We start from the raw sequence: 13,283 nt of genomic DNA, 5'->3' as shown, positions 1-13,283 counted from the left end.
AAACTTTCTGTCGAATGTTCTGAAGGGAAATAACGTTCCAGTATTGATTCTCGAGTAGTTTTGCTCTATTAAGACATTGGCCGGCACATTCTCAGGGGCATCGAGCTTACCATCGAAGTCTACGGTGCCGGAACCGTCAGAGTCAATTTCCTCAATCATGAGGTCCAGATCTTCTGCAGTGAGTTTGTCATCCAGTTCCTTGAGGATCTCCCTCAGCACATTGGTTGTGATGTAGCCGTTACCTGCACACAATCATACAGCAGTCTGTGTTTCAGATTTCATTTCCGAAACCATACTCTTCAGGACAGAATATACAGTCTCACGTGCAACACTATATCAAATAAAATTTTTTAACTTTACAAATTTAATAGTATGGAAGCCCATCACTACATGTTTCGACCAATATGGTTAAAATCTTTGGTGAGGAAACTGCTGTCTTCTGTTGTCACTTTTGTTGTTAAATATATATGTGGTACAGTCATTAAGTTCGTGGACTGTGGTTTTCTCGCATCATATTACAAAGTATTTATGCACTTACACAGATCCACATCGGCCCTCAAAATAGTTGCCGTTGGCCGCTATGCAAGCCTGCAAACTTTGATATAGCTGTCGAGAACATTGCTGAAACATATTTGCAGGAAATTGCCGTACGGCGTCTCTTGTGGCATTGACGACCTCCTCGGACGACTGAAATCTATGACCACATAGCTTTGATTTCAAGCGGTGAAACAGAAAGAAATCGCATGGTGCGAGATCAGGTGAGTACGGAGGGTGTGGCAAAACGATGACCTGTTTCCTTGCCAGTTCCTCTTGGACAAGAACAGAGAGATGTGCAGGGGCGTTGTCATGTAGCAACAGCCAATTCTTCATAAGCCAAACGTTTCGCCAGGGAATTTGTCTAGTTTCTGGCAGAACTTGCCCGTTGTTCAAACTGCCACATTTTCGATTTCCGCCACTTGCATTTAACTGCAGTTCACGATAGAGACCGTAGTTCTGCTTACACTGTTTGCACAGAACTGCCTCTTCCTGTGACAAGAGATGAACTGACAGGTCATCATATCGTGTCGTAACCTATCCACTGTAGTGCACTGTAACGACGCTTTTCGGCCAGTCCACGAACTTCATGAGTATTATAGTAGGTCCTCTCGATGCGCGTGTATTTGAGTTGGTGGGTTGTGTTCTCTCTTGTAGTATTTTGTGCTGCGTGATTTTAACATGTAATGATGACCATATTGGTCGAAACATGAACTGATGGACTTTTAAACTTTTAAATTTAATAAATGTTATAGAACTCAGTGTTGCACATGAGACTCTAACTAATCGACACTAAATTAAAAGTGCAACAGGATGCTACTATATAAAATTAAGATTTACGTTAATTGCACTTTATAACATTAACATTATATTTAAATGATTTTGATGTATTTGCATTTTTAAAATACATATAACCGATTCTAAAGTACGCCTAAGCATTGCAGGTGATCTTTTTCCTTCAAGTTTTTCGATTAAGATGCTTGTACTTCTCCTCTCTCCTTTGCATGCTACATGCCCCGACAGAAATAAATTCCATTTATTTACCATAAATTGCCTATCATTACGATGTACTCACCTTTCTATCTTCATACAGTGTAAACGCGTTGTACTGACTACACCTACTTCTGTTTTCAGATATGATGAGGTAAATTATTGTCACAATGTTTACCTTCCTTGTCGTATAACCGGAAGGCCTCCCGGAGCTCCTGTTGCATGGCTTCAGCGTCTTCCTCAACCAGGAACCTGGCGGACAGAGTCACGAACTCCTCGAACTCCAGCTCGCCAGATCCTGCGAACGGCAAGAAGTCAGCCCACGTGTTTGCTGAGAATCTGCACTGAAGGTAAGCTCTACCGAGATGCAGTGCTAGAAACTTTCCTTTGAAGCTGTACGCAGCGTCTGATTAGTTAGACCGTACTTATGTTGGGCTTGCCGAATTTCTTTCTGGGTATATTTAATACAGGCCTACATGGTGTTTCGGGAGTGATGCAGCTCCCATCTTCAGAGGTTTTTACATCAATGTACGTGCATATATCCATGATTTTTATTTCAATTATTCTGTTACCGTGGTATAGAGGTTTTCTGAAATAGCTGATAGCTAATTACAACATTCTCTGCTTCTGTAAAACATAGGAAGGCTCACAAATATGTGAAATTCGAGTTTCTCAGGGCGGTAACTATGAAAAGGAATGTCTTCTTGATGTGATATAATTCGGTAAATCATTACAAATATTGGATGTAGCACGTTCCTCCGAGACTGTACGGCATCACACCCCAGACACTGATCTGCTCGTTCATAAAAGTGTTCCCAGAATCCAAACATTCGACCATTTCATGGTACATATATTGCAATGTGTTTCCCTAAGTTTTATTTTACTCTCATTCATCTTCTTATGTGTAGGCCTGTAAGAATATTATCTTACCATCGGGTCTGCCAATGAAAACTTTGCACACATTTCTTAATTCCCTCGTGAATGCTACAATTCACGCCAATTTTGTCAGTACAGTAGTCTTCCGTGAACGTTATTTTTATTCAGCTGGTAATGAAATTTCATTTGCAGCCTAAATATTCATCATATCAAACATAAAATCCGACAGTTAAATACACGTAGAGCCACAACGTCCGTGTTAATCAGCTTTGCGGTTAGGTTGTTAACTTTCTTATATATCATGTTTGAGAAATCACGGATTCGAACCACGGCTCGGAGGATATATATCCTGACGGATATTTTCATGGAGTTTCAGAGTCTCTCTAGGTAACTACTGTGATATCTTAAAATAAGACCCGATCTATTCATTCGATATTGACTTCCGGTTCACGGCTTAAAAGCGTCCTATTTTTCTACGCTATGTATAATCAGTGCAGATAGAAATGTTGAATATCCAAAGGATCTCAATCAAATCAAATTGCCGATGCGGAAAGGATTTTCTGTTGTGAAGAGAAATTTAAACGTTTATATGGAAGGCAACCTCTGAAAAATGATGGTGCGACGGTTGAATATATTTTGAGCAACAGATAGTCTGATATATAATAATACGATTGGGCTGCATGATACAAAGACGCCGTGTCACTTTGTTCAGTTGGTAAAAGTAGGTGAGTCTTAATAAGATTACAAGTTTGAAATCTTGAAAATGTTGCCCAACAGGGCCTGAAAATGAACACAGTATCCCCTGTTCAATAAAACGTGCACCACATTTTTTTTTACGTTACAGTAAGACGTAACATGGGAATAACTGAGATCACTATATTACAAAATGTATTGTCTATTATAAAGATTTCAAGTTAAACAAGTTATCTACTTTGTCTTACTGCAAGAGGTCGTAATTACCTCATTGTTTTTGCTGTGAAATATTTGTTCCTTTAAATTGTGTTTATCTCTTTATAACTGTACTGATTAAACAATCGTGGACTATCTACAAACGATGGTCTTGTAACTTTCAGTAGGAAAGAAAAGTAGAAACCCTTCACCGCAAGAGAACTAACATGTTACGAATGTTGTCATGGTTTCGTGCTTGGACCGGTTCACACAAACTCTGATCATGTCGGCAGTGAAGGAAACAGTCCGTGGAGGCCCATAGGGTTGTGAGACGTCGAGGTTCCAACATTTTCTAAACAGTCGGCTCATAGATGGCAGTGAGGTTGTCAGCCTTACGCTTCGGTCGCCCTTTACCCCCCAGGAAGATTCCTGGTACTCATTTCTGTTAGAGGCTGAGTCGACACCAGGACCATAGTGCGGTTGACAGGATTAGGTAAACTGAAAATATCCACCACTTCGAGACTCGAACCCGCGATCTTCCGGGTTGTAGCATAGTGCCTCACCATTACCTATACCACGACACCCTGTTCAGACCTGGATGTATCCACTTCACGTCCTCACATGGTACTCCATCTTAATACCTTCCTTCCATCTACCCAAAATGGCGAACCGCATGAGCGAGTGTGTAGCGTTCCTGCTGCAGATGTCGGCCCGGTGAATGGCTCTCATGAGAGGTTCCTCGTGGTTTACTTCAGTCCCTCCAGGCATATGCCTAGTTATGATCTTATGGGATATATCATCATGTAGTCCGTTGAAAGCCAGCCGACGTTTCGGAGAACTTCAATCGGACTATATTGCGTTATGACCCAGAAGGTAAGAACTCTTCGTGATCGCCGCTGCGAGAACCTCAGAACCCACATAGATGCCTGGGCAGTGTCTGAAGTAGGTCACAACCGCTTACTTCCTCACGCAATCCAGTTCATTGCTCATTGATCTTCCTACCGTTCTGTGCTGTATAGTTTCAGCTACTGGCGGCGTCATTAAATAAACACACGTAAAAGGTATATCTACGCATCGATCACCCAGATATCCCTCCCCCAGATTTTCAAACCAAAATTCTTTATTAATTTCTCCATGTACCAGACACACATATGTCCACCTACTCTCCATAGAACCCAAACAGTTTCGAAAGTCTGACTGTTAACTTCTTTATCGATGTCGCCACAGTACAATTCATTCTCATTTGACCGCAAAGCACAGTACTTAGCACAAATATTATGTTTCTGGACATAATCCATCGTCCTGTTTATACTTCAAAACACAACGTTTCGGAGACTGGATTCTGTCTCCGTCTTCAAGTAAAACCTATTCCGTTGGGCCCAATCGATAGAGCTCGTCCCTCCCTCCGGAGTCCAATTTCTGAAATGTCTTTCGAAATGTAAACAGGACGGTGGTTTACATAGAAACAGTACAATGGATAATGTCCAGAAACATAATATTTCTACTAATATATCATCGTCAGAAACTTATTTATTCTACTTAACAACTTCAACGTCCTTCGTCTCTAGACCTGAATTGTCATTTCCATATTCTTTCACTCAAGGGAAATTAGCCCACTGTTGACACTCTGCAGCTATTGCTTCTGAAGAAGTATTTTTTTATTGTTAGTGGGGTGGGACTAAGTCCCTTGTACTGCGGCCACTTCTGGCCTGTTTTACCAGCCCCAGATGATAGGTGAGGGTGATTGTGGACCAATTGGCGGAATGAAGATTGGCAAGGGAAACCGAAGTACTCGGAGAAAACCTGCCCCAGCGCCACTATGTCCACTACAGATCCCACTTGACCAGACCCGGGATCGAACCCGGGCCGCAGTGGTGGGAAGCCAGCGACTGACCGCTTGAGCTATAGCGCGGCCTCTTCTGAAGAAGCAACAAAGCACTTCAGTGCCTGGGTGATAATACGCACCGTCAGCATCGACCTCGGCGATGATCTCAGCCAACATGTCGTCATCCAGACGATGCCCCAGCATCTCTAGAATGGTGCCCACCATCTCGGTGGAGATACAGCCTTTCTTCTCGCGATCGAAGGCATCAAAAGCCTTCTTCAATACTGAAAACACGACACAGAACAATCTTCAGAAAAGAAAGTGCTCGTACATTCATTTTTTTTTTTCACTGGCTCTACAGCCCCCTTGGGCTTTGGCATCTTATTTTCAGTTTCATGATCATTTTACAGACGGTGGGACCCTTTGGACGAATGTTTAGCTCATCTCAAGGCCTCTACCTAAACACAGGACAACACACGCAGAATTAACATACCATGCCTTGTGTGGGATTCGAACCCACGAGCCGGCTTCTGAGCGAGCGAAGACAGTACACTCCTTACATTTCTCCGCTACCGTGACCGGCTCCTACAGAGACGGACAGAAGCGTGAGGGAAGTATTGTGACGTGCGGTGCTCTTGGGAAGTGACGTCACGAATTGCAACGTTTATCAGTTTGTGGAACAGACAGTTGTTACAGTCAGGGTCAGAAGTGTCACCTCTGAAGAATTCTGAAGATCGTGGTTCGACCCTCGTCATATTTATTGTCCATACCAACAAGTAGCTTCACCGGCTTCTATCCAGTCTGTACTGATTGCTCAGTGATAAAGCATGCAGACTGGGAGACTAACAACTTTTTTTTCCCCTTGGCACTACAGCCCCAGTGGGCCTAGGCCTACCTCCATGAACTTCCGTTCACTTCGGTTTTTCTAGATCTTACACATTCGGTAGGACTCCTTGGGCGAGTGATCAGCTCGTCGCAAGGCCTCTACCTGTAGACAAACACAGAAAAACGCACACAGACATCCATGCCCTGAGTGGGATTCGAACCCACCATCCCGGCTTCCGAGCGAGCGAAGTCAGTGCATGCCTTAGACCGCTCGGCTACCGTGACCGGCGACTAACAACTTACCTACATGTAATACCAAGGTTAAGAGGCCAAGACAGCTTTGGGGCTACATGACAAGGACTCGAAATTGTGTGGAGTCTAGCAAAGTGTGAGAGAGAATAGTGAAACTGGTCTCTGTAACCCCCCCCCCCCATTTTCAGGATTACGCAAAAAAGTATATCGTGCTATAAATAAAGCACTCCCGTTTCTCCAATTGCTCTTGAGGAAAGGAACTGTGTTTATGAAAAGAATTTACTAGTTTGACCTCATGCACATTACTTTAATTTCATATGTTTTGATATTTCGAAGCGACATGACAAAATGTAAGTACGAGAAATTGTCCTAAATGGGGTCATATATGAGGAATTTTGCCTTATATTAAAATTAAACTAGCAGCTGTTAGCGATACTTACGCTGCACCTGTTCTTGTGGAAGTTCATCCTGTAAAATTAAAAGGAAAGAGTCATTAATACCAAAGGACGAGTACACTAATGTTAATTACATAATTGGTCTATAATGAAAGTAGTTATAGCATAATTTTCTCATTCAGATTTAATGAATTAACTTCTGTAGTCCCAGTTCCAAATTAATTCTGAAAAAAAAAATATTATACGCCAGCCGCCCATTATCCTCAGGAAGATTCCTGGTACTCATTTCTGTTAGCGGCTGAGTCGACCCCAGGGCCGTAGTGCGGCTCGAAGGATTAGGTCAATTGAAAAATCAAAAGTCCTTTCTGCTTGTAGCACAGTGCCTCAACTAACTACGCTACCGCTTGCCCCCAGTGTACGTGTATTTTTTTTTAATTTATTATTATTTATTAACAATCAGAATTACGTACATTCTATAGGTTAATGGTTTCGCTAAGGACTATTACATGTCATGCGAGGAAAATGTCCATCGACATTACCTCTTCAAAAGTTGATTTGTTTTATATCAGGTCATTTGGCCATTTCCTTTTTAGTCTTCCACTCCACTCCACTCCCTGAGTGGTTACAATAGTTCGTTCTCGTGGGTTTCAGTTTTGCTCATGTGTTGGCGGCGTCTGCCCAGGATGATTTCTTTCACGAATTTTAAGTTCAAGTCTTGATGTAGGGTTTCGTTTGACACATACCAAGGTGCGACGTGTATTAATGTAAAAAACTAAATTGTCACATAGTTCGAAATGTCTTTCCTATACTTCTCCCTAGGCTATAACTGTATCTTTCACCTAGTACGGTGTTTTAAATTATGAGTTTTTCTTTGTGTTTGGGACCACGAAATGATATCAGTGATGACCAGTTACATCTCGTCTCTCACAGCGTGTCAATTCTCGAAGTAATCCAGGCCCGCGCTTTATATTTTTAGATGCCCCCTGGCCTTGTCCAGCAGCACACGGACATTCCGGCGTTCTAAAAACGGAAGCATAAAACTCCAGCTAAACACTCTTAAGTATACCCAACCAAACACAAGCGTTACAAATGTTCTTTGTTCCTGAAGCTTCACGGCTGCCTCTTTGAACTGTGATGGACACTCTGTTGGCTCAGCTGAAATTGTTATGTAACATACGCCCAACATCGCAGTCGAGTGGTTAGTGCTCCTGCTTTGTATTCCGGAAACCCCGAGTCCAAATCGTGACTAATGTATTGTAATTGATTTTGACTAATCCGCTGGGAAATGGAAGACCGGGGTGAAATCTACAGCAGGTCAATGCATAAGTCTATCGTCTCTTAGTTTCGCACAGTGGAACTTTCTAGTCATATTGTGGCATATTTAATTTTATAGCATGTTCACGGATAGCATGCGCCCTATTGAGAATCCTAATTCGAGCAGAACTGAGTAAATTTGTTCTTGCTTAAATATTAATTGTTGTGGTTGTTTTTATATGTCTTGACCGACTCTGCGGTCTAGTGGTCAGAGTTCCTGGCTACAGATCAAGAGTTCCGTGTTCGATTCCCTGTGCTACCAGATTTTTCTGAGAAGTAATGGGTCTGAAACGGGGTCCACTGAGCCTCGTGAGGATGATTGAGGAGCTGTTTCAAGGAAATAGCGGCTCCGGTATAGAAAACTGAAATAAACGGCTCTGGGGATTCGTTGCACTAACCACATAACACCCTCTATCCGCAAAAGTCGGTACTAACTTCGACGACAAGCGGCGGTCGCTCGGTCGGTGTAGTTCGCTTGCGGACTAAAACCACGGAGTTTTATATGTTTTGGTTGATTATTATTTAATTATAAACAAATAAAATTGTACTCTATATGCGCAATGTTTATTTCAACGTACGAGTATTTTTATAACATTGAGGTTTCTCCGCTTGTAAGGTTCATGGAGCCTTATTTGCTATTAGTACTGGGTCTATATCTTTCGGAGTAAAAGAGTCATGTACTAATAGATTCTAAGGAGTTGTGACGATGATGTATAACACTCAGAATTACTGGGTATCCCGGTATTCTAGAAACTAGAAAACAGTAGATCTGTTTCCGTTGTCCAGTGATTGAAGTTAGCTCTTTCTAAGAGACCGAACAGAGCAGATGTCTCCAACTCACTTGAGGGCGGAAACAGATCCAGTTTCCGAAACGTTGTGTTTTCTAGTTTCTAGAATACCGGACGATGGTCCAAGTCCAAAATCCCATTAATTATTAGCCGTTTACTGTTTATTCAAAGACTCTGTCAGTAGCAGTGAGAACATAGTGTTGAATCATAGGGTAATTAGTGAATAGAGAACTGGAAATGTTTTGCGTGGGAGGGGTCATGTCCTAATGGCGGTACTATCTCAGCAATTGTACGAAGGAGCTGAGGAATATCATGAAAAACCTCAGTCACGATGTGTGGCTTTGCGGACTGAGGTCGAACCCGGAACCTCCCAAACAGGCAGTATGGATTCTGACCACTAAACGGCAACTTTCGGTTGTGGTGCTTACATTCAACTGCAGATGTTATGCAGTATCGGAAAGGCTGGGAACATGATCATGAATGCTGAGTAAAGAAGGAACTGGAAGCAGCTGCCGCCACCTGTTTCAAGGTACAACCCGACATTCAACTGTAAAGCCTTTGGTACCCGCGATAAACCTCAGTATAATAAATAGACTGACCAAGATTTTAACCGGATACCTTCCGAACACAGATCTAAAGCGTCAGTCTTTCACCAACTTGTTCGGTTAAATCAGAAAATGAGAAGACAGAGGCAATATATTCCTCAGAAATGTTTGTATCCGCCAACAAGAACCTCTCTCTCTTGCTTTCTCACGGTTGTGCCTGTTGCTCCCGCTTAGGGGCATAGGGCTTTGTTTCACTTCAGTTTCTTAATACTAAGACAGTCTGTAGGACTCTTTGAACGGGGAATCAGCCCGTCGCAACACAGAACAGCACAAACACAGAATGAACGAAAAGAAACATCCGTGTTTGAGTGGGATTCGAACCCATGGCCCCAGCGTTCGAGCGGGCGAAGACAGTGCATGCAAGACTACGCGGTGTAAGAAACCCGAAGATCAGTATGAACAACCACAGTCGTAAACACGTCAAAACATGTACAGTCGAAAGCACTGGATTTTAATCTAGAAGTACAGTACATGTAATAAGTCAGAGTATCTGTTGTGGAGGCTAAAGCGAGTTTTCTTTTAGTGGTGACGTGAGAGCAGCGACAAGATGTCGGACTCCGAGGCGGGCTTCTTGAGACTGTCAAATGTTCCTGTACTCTCGGTGTTGATATTGATAAGACATATTACGTTTGTAACGGCACTGCGAGTCCGTTTACATTTATGATTTAGTTAAAATATTGTGAAACATCGTTATTTCGCTAGCTTTGCAATGTGATTCACTGACTGTACCTAAAAGTAGCTGTCTCATTGCATGAAAACATTCACTTCATCTGTTGATAACCTGTCAGTGTAACCAATTATGTAGATTGAGTCGATGAATTTAAAGCCGTAATAGCTAACTTAACAAAGCAGGGCCCTTTCTTTATTGCTAGTGGGGTGGGACTAAGTCCCTTGTACTGCGGCCACTTCTGGCCTGTTGTACCAGCCCCAGATTATAGGTGAGTGTGATTGTGGAGCAATTGGTGGAATGAAGATTGGCAGGGGAAACCGAAGTACTCGGAGAAAACCTGCCCCAACACCACTTTGTCCACCAGAAATCCCACTTGACCATTCCCGGGATCGAACCCGGGCCGCCGCGGTGGGAAGCCAGCGACTAACCGCTTGAGCTATGGCACGGCCAAGCGGGGCCTTTCCTGAGAGACTCATAGTCACTCTGCTTATCGAAATATTCCTAGCCGTTTATGGAATCAGAAGCCTCATTACGGTTCATTATCGCGTTCACGAGAGCTTGGCACTGATATGTGTCCGTATTTAGGTATATCAGGTCCACCCGGCTTCTTTACAAATCGATGAATATATGACCTGTAAGCTAAGCAAGAAACCAAGCATGAAGTTGTGAGTCTCAAATGTACACGCGTACTTCCTCCGTGTTCTAGAAACTCCTCCTATTTCTCTGCCTGTTTATTTCGATGAAACTGCTCTATCGCCACCCTTCTAGCTTACGGTTTTCACGTTAACCGAAGTCCCTAATTAATCTTTAGCCATGTTTTATAGAGCAATCGAGGCACGAAAGAAAATTCAGGTAGATGTTTTATTTCTGGAAAATAAAAAATTAGAAAGAGATCCGTCTGTTACAGGATCTAGTTCTTGCACATTGCTACAAAATAGGTTTCACGTTCTTAATCTGGTTATACTGTGAAAGCTAACTTCATGGAACTGAGCCCTTCTTGAGAATTCGTCAATTGTACAGCTACTCAAGAACTTCCCAACATTTTAGGGAACCCGGGGATTCATTACAGTGTTCATAAGAGCCCTCCACTAGTCCCTATCCTGAGCCAGATCAATCCCGTCTATAGCACCCCATCCTATCTCTCTTAAGATCAGTTTTAATATTGTCACGTGTAGGGTGGTACGCGCGACAAAAATTACGAGTTCTAGTTGGGATGATTCGATTTATTAGCACATTGAATACAATCTCTCATAATCATATTTAATAAAGCGCTGTCGCTGATTTACACACTTTACAGTTTACCGTTGCACATGCAGTAGGATTCTCTGGTTCCACTGGTCGTCTCCTAGCAACGGATCTCAACACAGAAACTAAGTCTTCTTGTCTGCTACGAACTTCCCGTGGCTGCCTTCCACCGAGAACTCAGAACTGAACTCTGTCACTTAAAACTGATAATCGTTATCTTTGTAAGTGTCGTTATATAGCCTTCGCACCGAACACGCACGGAAAACACAGTCCTATTGTTGCATAAGGAAGACCACAGAGAAAACAAGTCACATGACAGATACCTCGCCAGTCCATTGGCTCGCTGACTGTAGCCTAGTAACAAGCTATAAACATTCGTCCTATTATTTAGTGCGCTTAAGCGAAGTGTTTTTCGCGCCGTTGCCTAGCTGTAGACGTTACAATATTACCGACCCACCTACGTCTTGATTTTCCTAGTGGTATTCTTCCTTCTGGTTTTTATCGCCAATATCCTATATGCATTCTTCTTCTCCTCCATTCGTGCTACATGCCCTCCCCATCCCATCCTCCTTGACTTGATCATTCCAATTATACTAGGCGAAGAGTACAAGTTATGAAGCTCTTCATCATGGAATTTTCTCTAACATCCAGTCGCTTAATCCCTCTTCGGTCCTCATCACCCTCAATGCATGTGCCTCCCTTATTGTAGGAAACCAGATAGAGGGTTTAAATTATGAAGACAGTGTGTGCCGTGACAAAACGGATCTAGTTCCCCAGCAGGCCATTATAAATGCGCGCTGAAATGAGACCTCATCTGACGAACTGTGGTAACATTAGGATATGACGTCGCGAGCTCTGCTAGTTGTTTCATATCGGTTTCTTGCTTCCCTTATTCTTCTACTCTGAACAAGGAGGCGACGTTTTCTTCCGAAACGTTGGTTCAATTTCAACGGGCTACATGACATTATATCCCAGATGATAGAAATCTTCATAACCGCAAATCTACAAAATTAGACAAGTTAGCGTTAACAGGACGTGTCAACGGATTTCAAATACGAGTAGTTAATATTTCGATGCTTTGTTGTTACGGACATTGCATTCATGCAGTATAATGTTTCTTATATGTATTTCTCTCAATTAACTCAGCAGTACGAAGTAATCCTTCATAGATTGATTACGATTCAGATGATCACGAAATTTCATACTTATGGAAATGAAGATTCAACTTTGTGTTCACAAGAGCTCGCCACTGGACGCTTTAACCGTGTAACCCTTTGAAATTCAGTGGCTGCTGTATGTACCACCTACTTTAACCTAACAAAACTGAGCATTTTGACCAAACAGTGTGTTTTTATGTAAGTTTTGAGGTTTTCACGGCGATGACTATGAAGAAAGTCGTCTTCTGGGTTTTGGAGCCGTGTATTCTTCGTTTTGGCTGACGTTCCTCCGAAACGTCGGCCAAAACGAAGAATACACGGCGCCAAAACCCAGAAGACGACTTTCTTCAGTGTGTTTTTATGTTTTATATGGTTCTCATAATGAACAGCGATTACTTTCTCAAATAAAATTAACCGGCTGATTTTTGTAGTGGAAACATAATGTGTTTCCTGTGAACTACGAACTGAATTTTATGCATTACTTAGAATAAATTCAGTATTTAAATGATTAATAAAATTACATTTGCTTGGCTCACTCTTCGACTCTGAAGATGGATGCAATAAATTCTTTCGAAACGTAGGCAGTTTTCTGCCAGAATACGTGTCATCACACCATTTAGGACACTGCTCTTCAGTTTAATGAAATTCATAGCCAATGTATTCAATCACAATATTTCCTTTACATCTGCACCAAAGCCCTCGCGTTTGTTTGGCCACGTGTACATGCCTACCTTAACATTGTTTGCATTCGTTCTATCATATCATCCGACGAATTATATCTTCGGTGATAGATACATCGTCGTAAAATAACCAAGTGACAAACCTCAACTTAATGATAAAACCCTTGATGACATATTCCCTAAACAAAATTCTGACCTGAATACAGCATGACAAGTTCAGTCGTTGTAACATAGTGAAA

The 13,283-nt window shown here is 42.3% G+C and overlaps 1 protein-coding gene across 2 annotated transcripts in view; it reads left to right on the top strand.

Moving 5' to 3' along the window:
• Positions 1-13,283, top strand: part of LOC111872507 (tectonic-2-like) — a 600,257-nt gene that overhangs the window by 198,512 nt on the left and 388,462 nt on the right. For both annotated transcript variants that reach the window (XM_033754739.1, XM_023866497.2), the window contains exon 3: positions 1,669-1,874. In XM_033754739.1, coding sequence (XP_033610630.1) covers positions 1,669-1,874 — 206 coding nt within the window. The remainder of the gene's footprint in view (positions 1-1,668; positions 1,875-13,283) is intronic.

This window comes from Cryptotermes secundus, unplaced genomic scaffold (genome assembly GCF_002891405.2).
Source record: "Cryptotermes secundus unplaced genomic scaffold, Csec_1.0 scaffold537, whole genome shotgun sequence".
In the NCBI taxonomy this organism is placed as follows: Eukaryota; Metazoa; Arthropoda; class Insecta; order Blattodea; family Kalotermitidae; genus Cryptotermes; species Cryptotermes secundus.
Note: the sequence above shows the minus strand (reverse complement) of the source record. Positions and strands in the feature narration are given on the sequence as shown.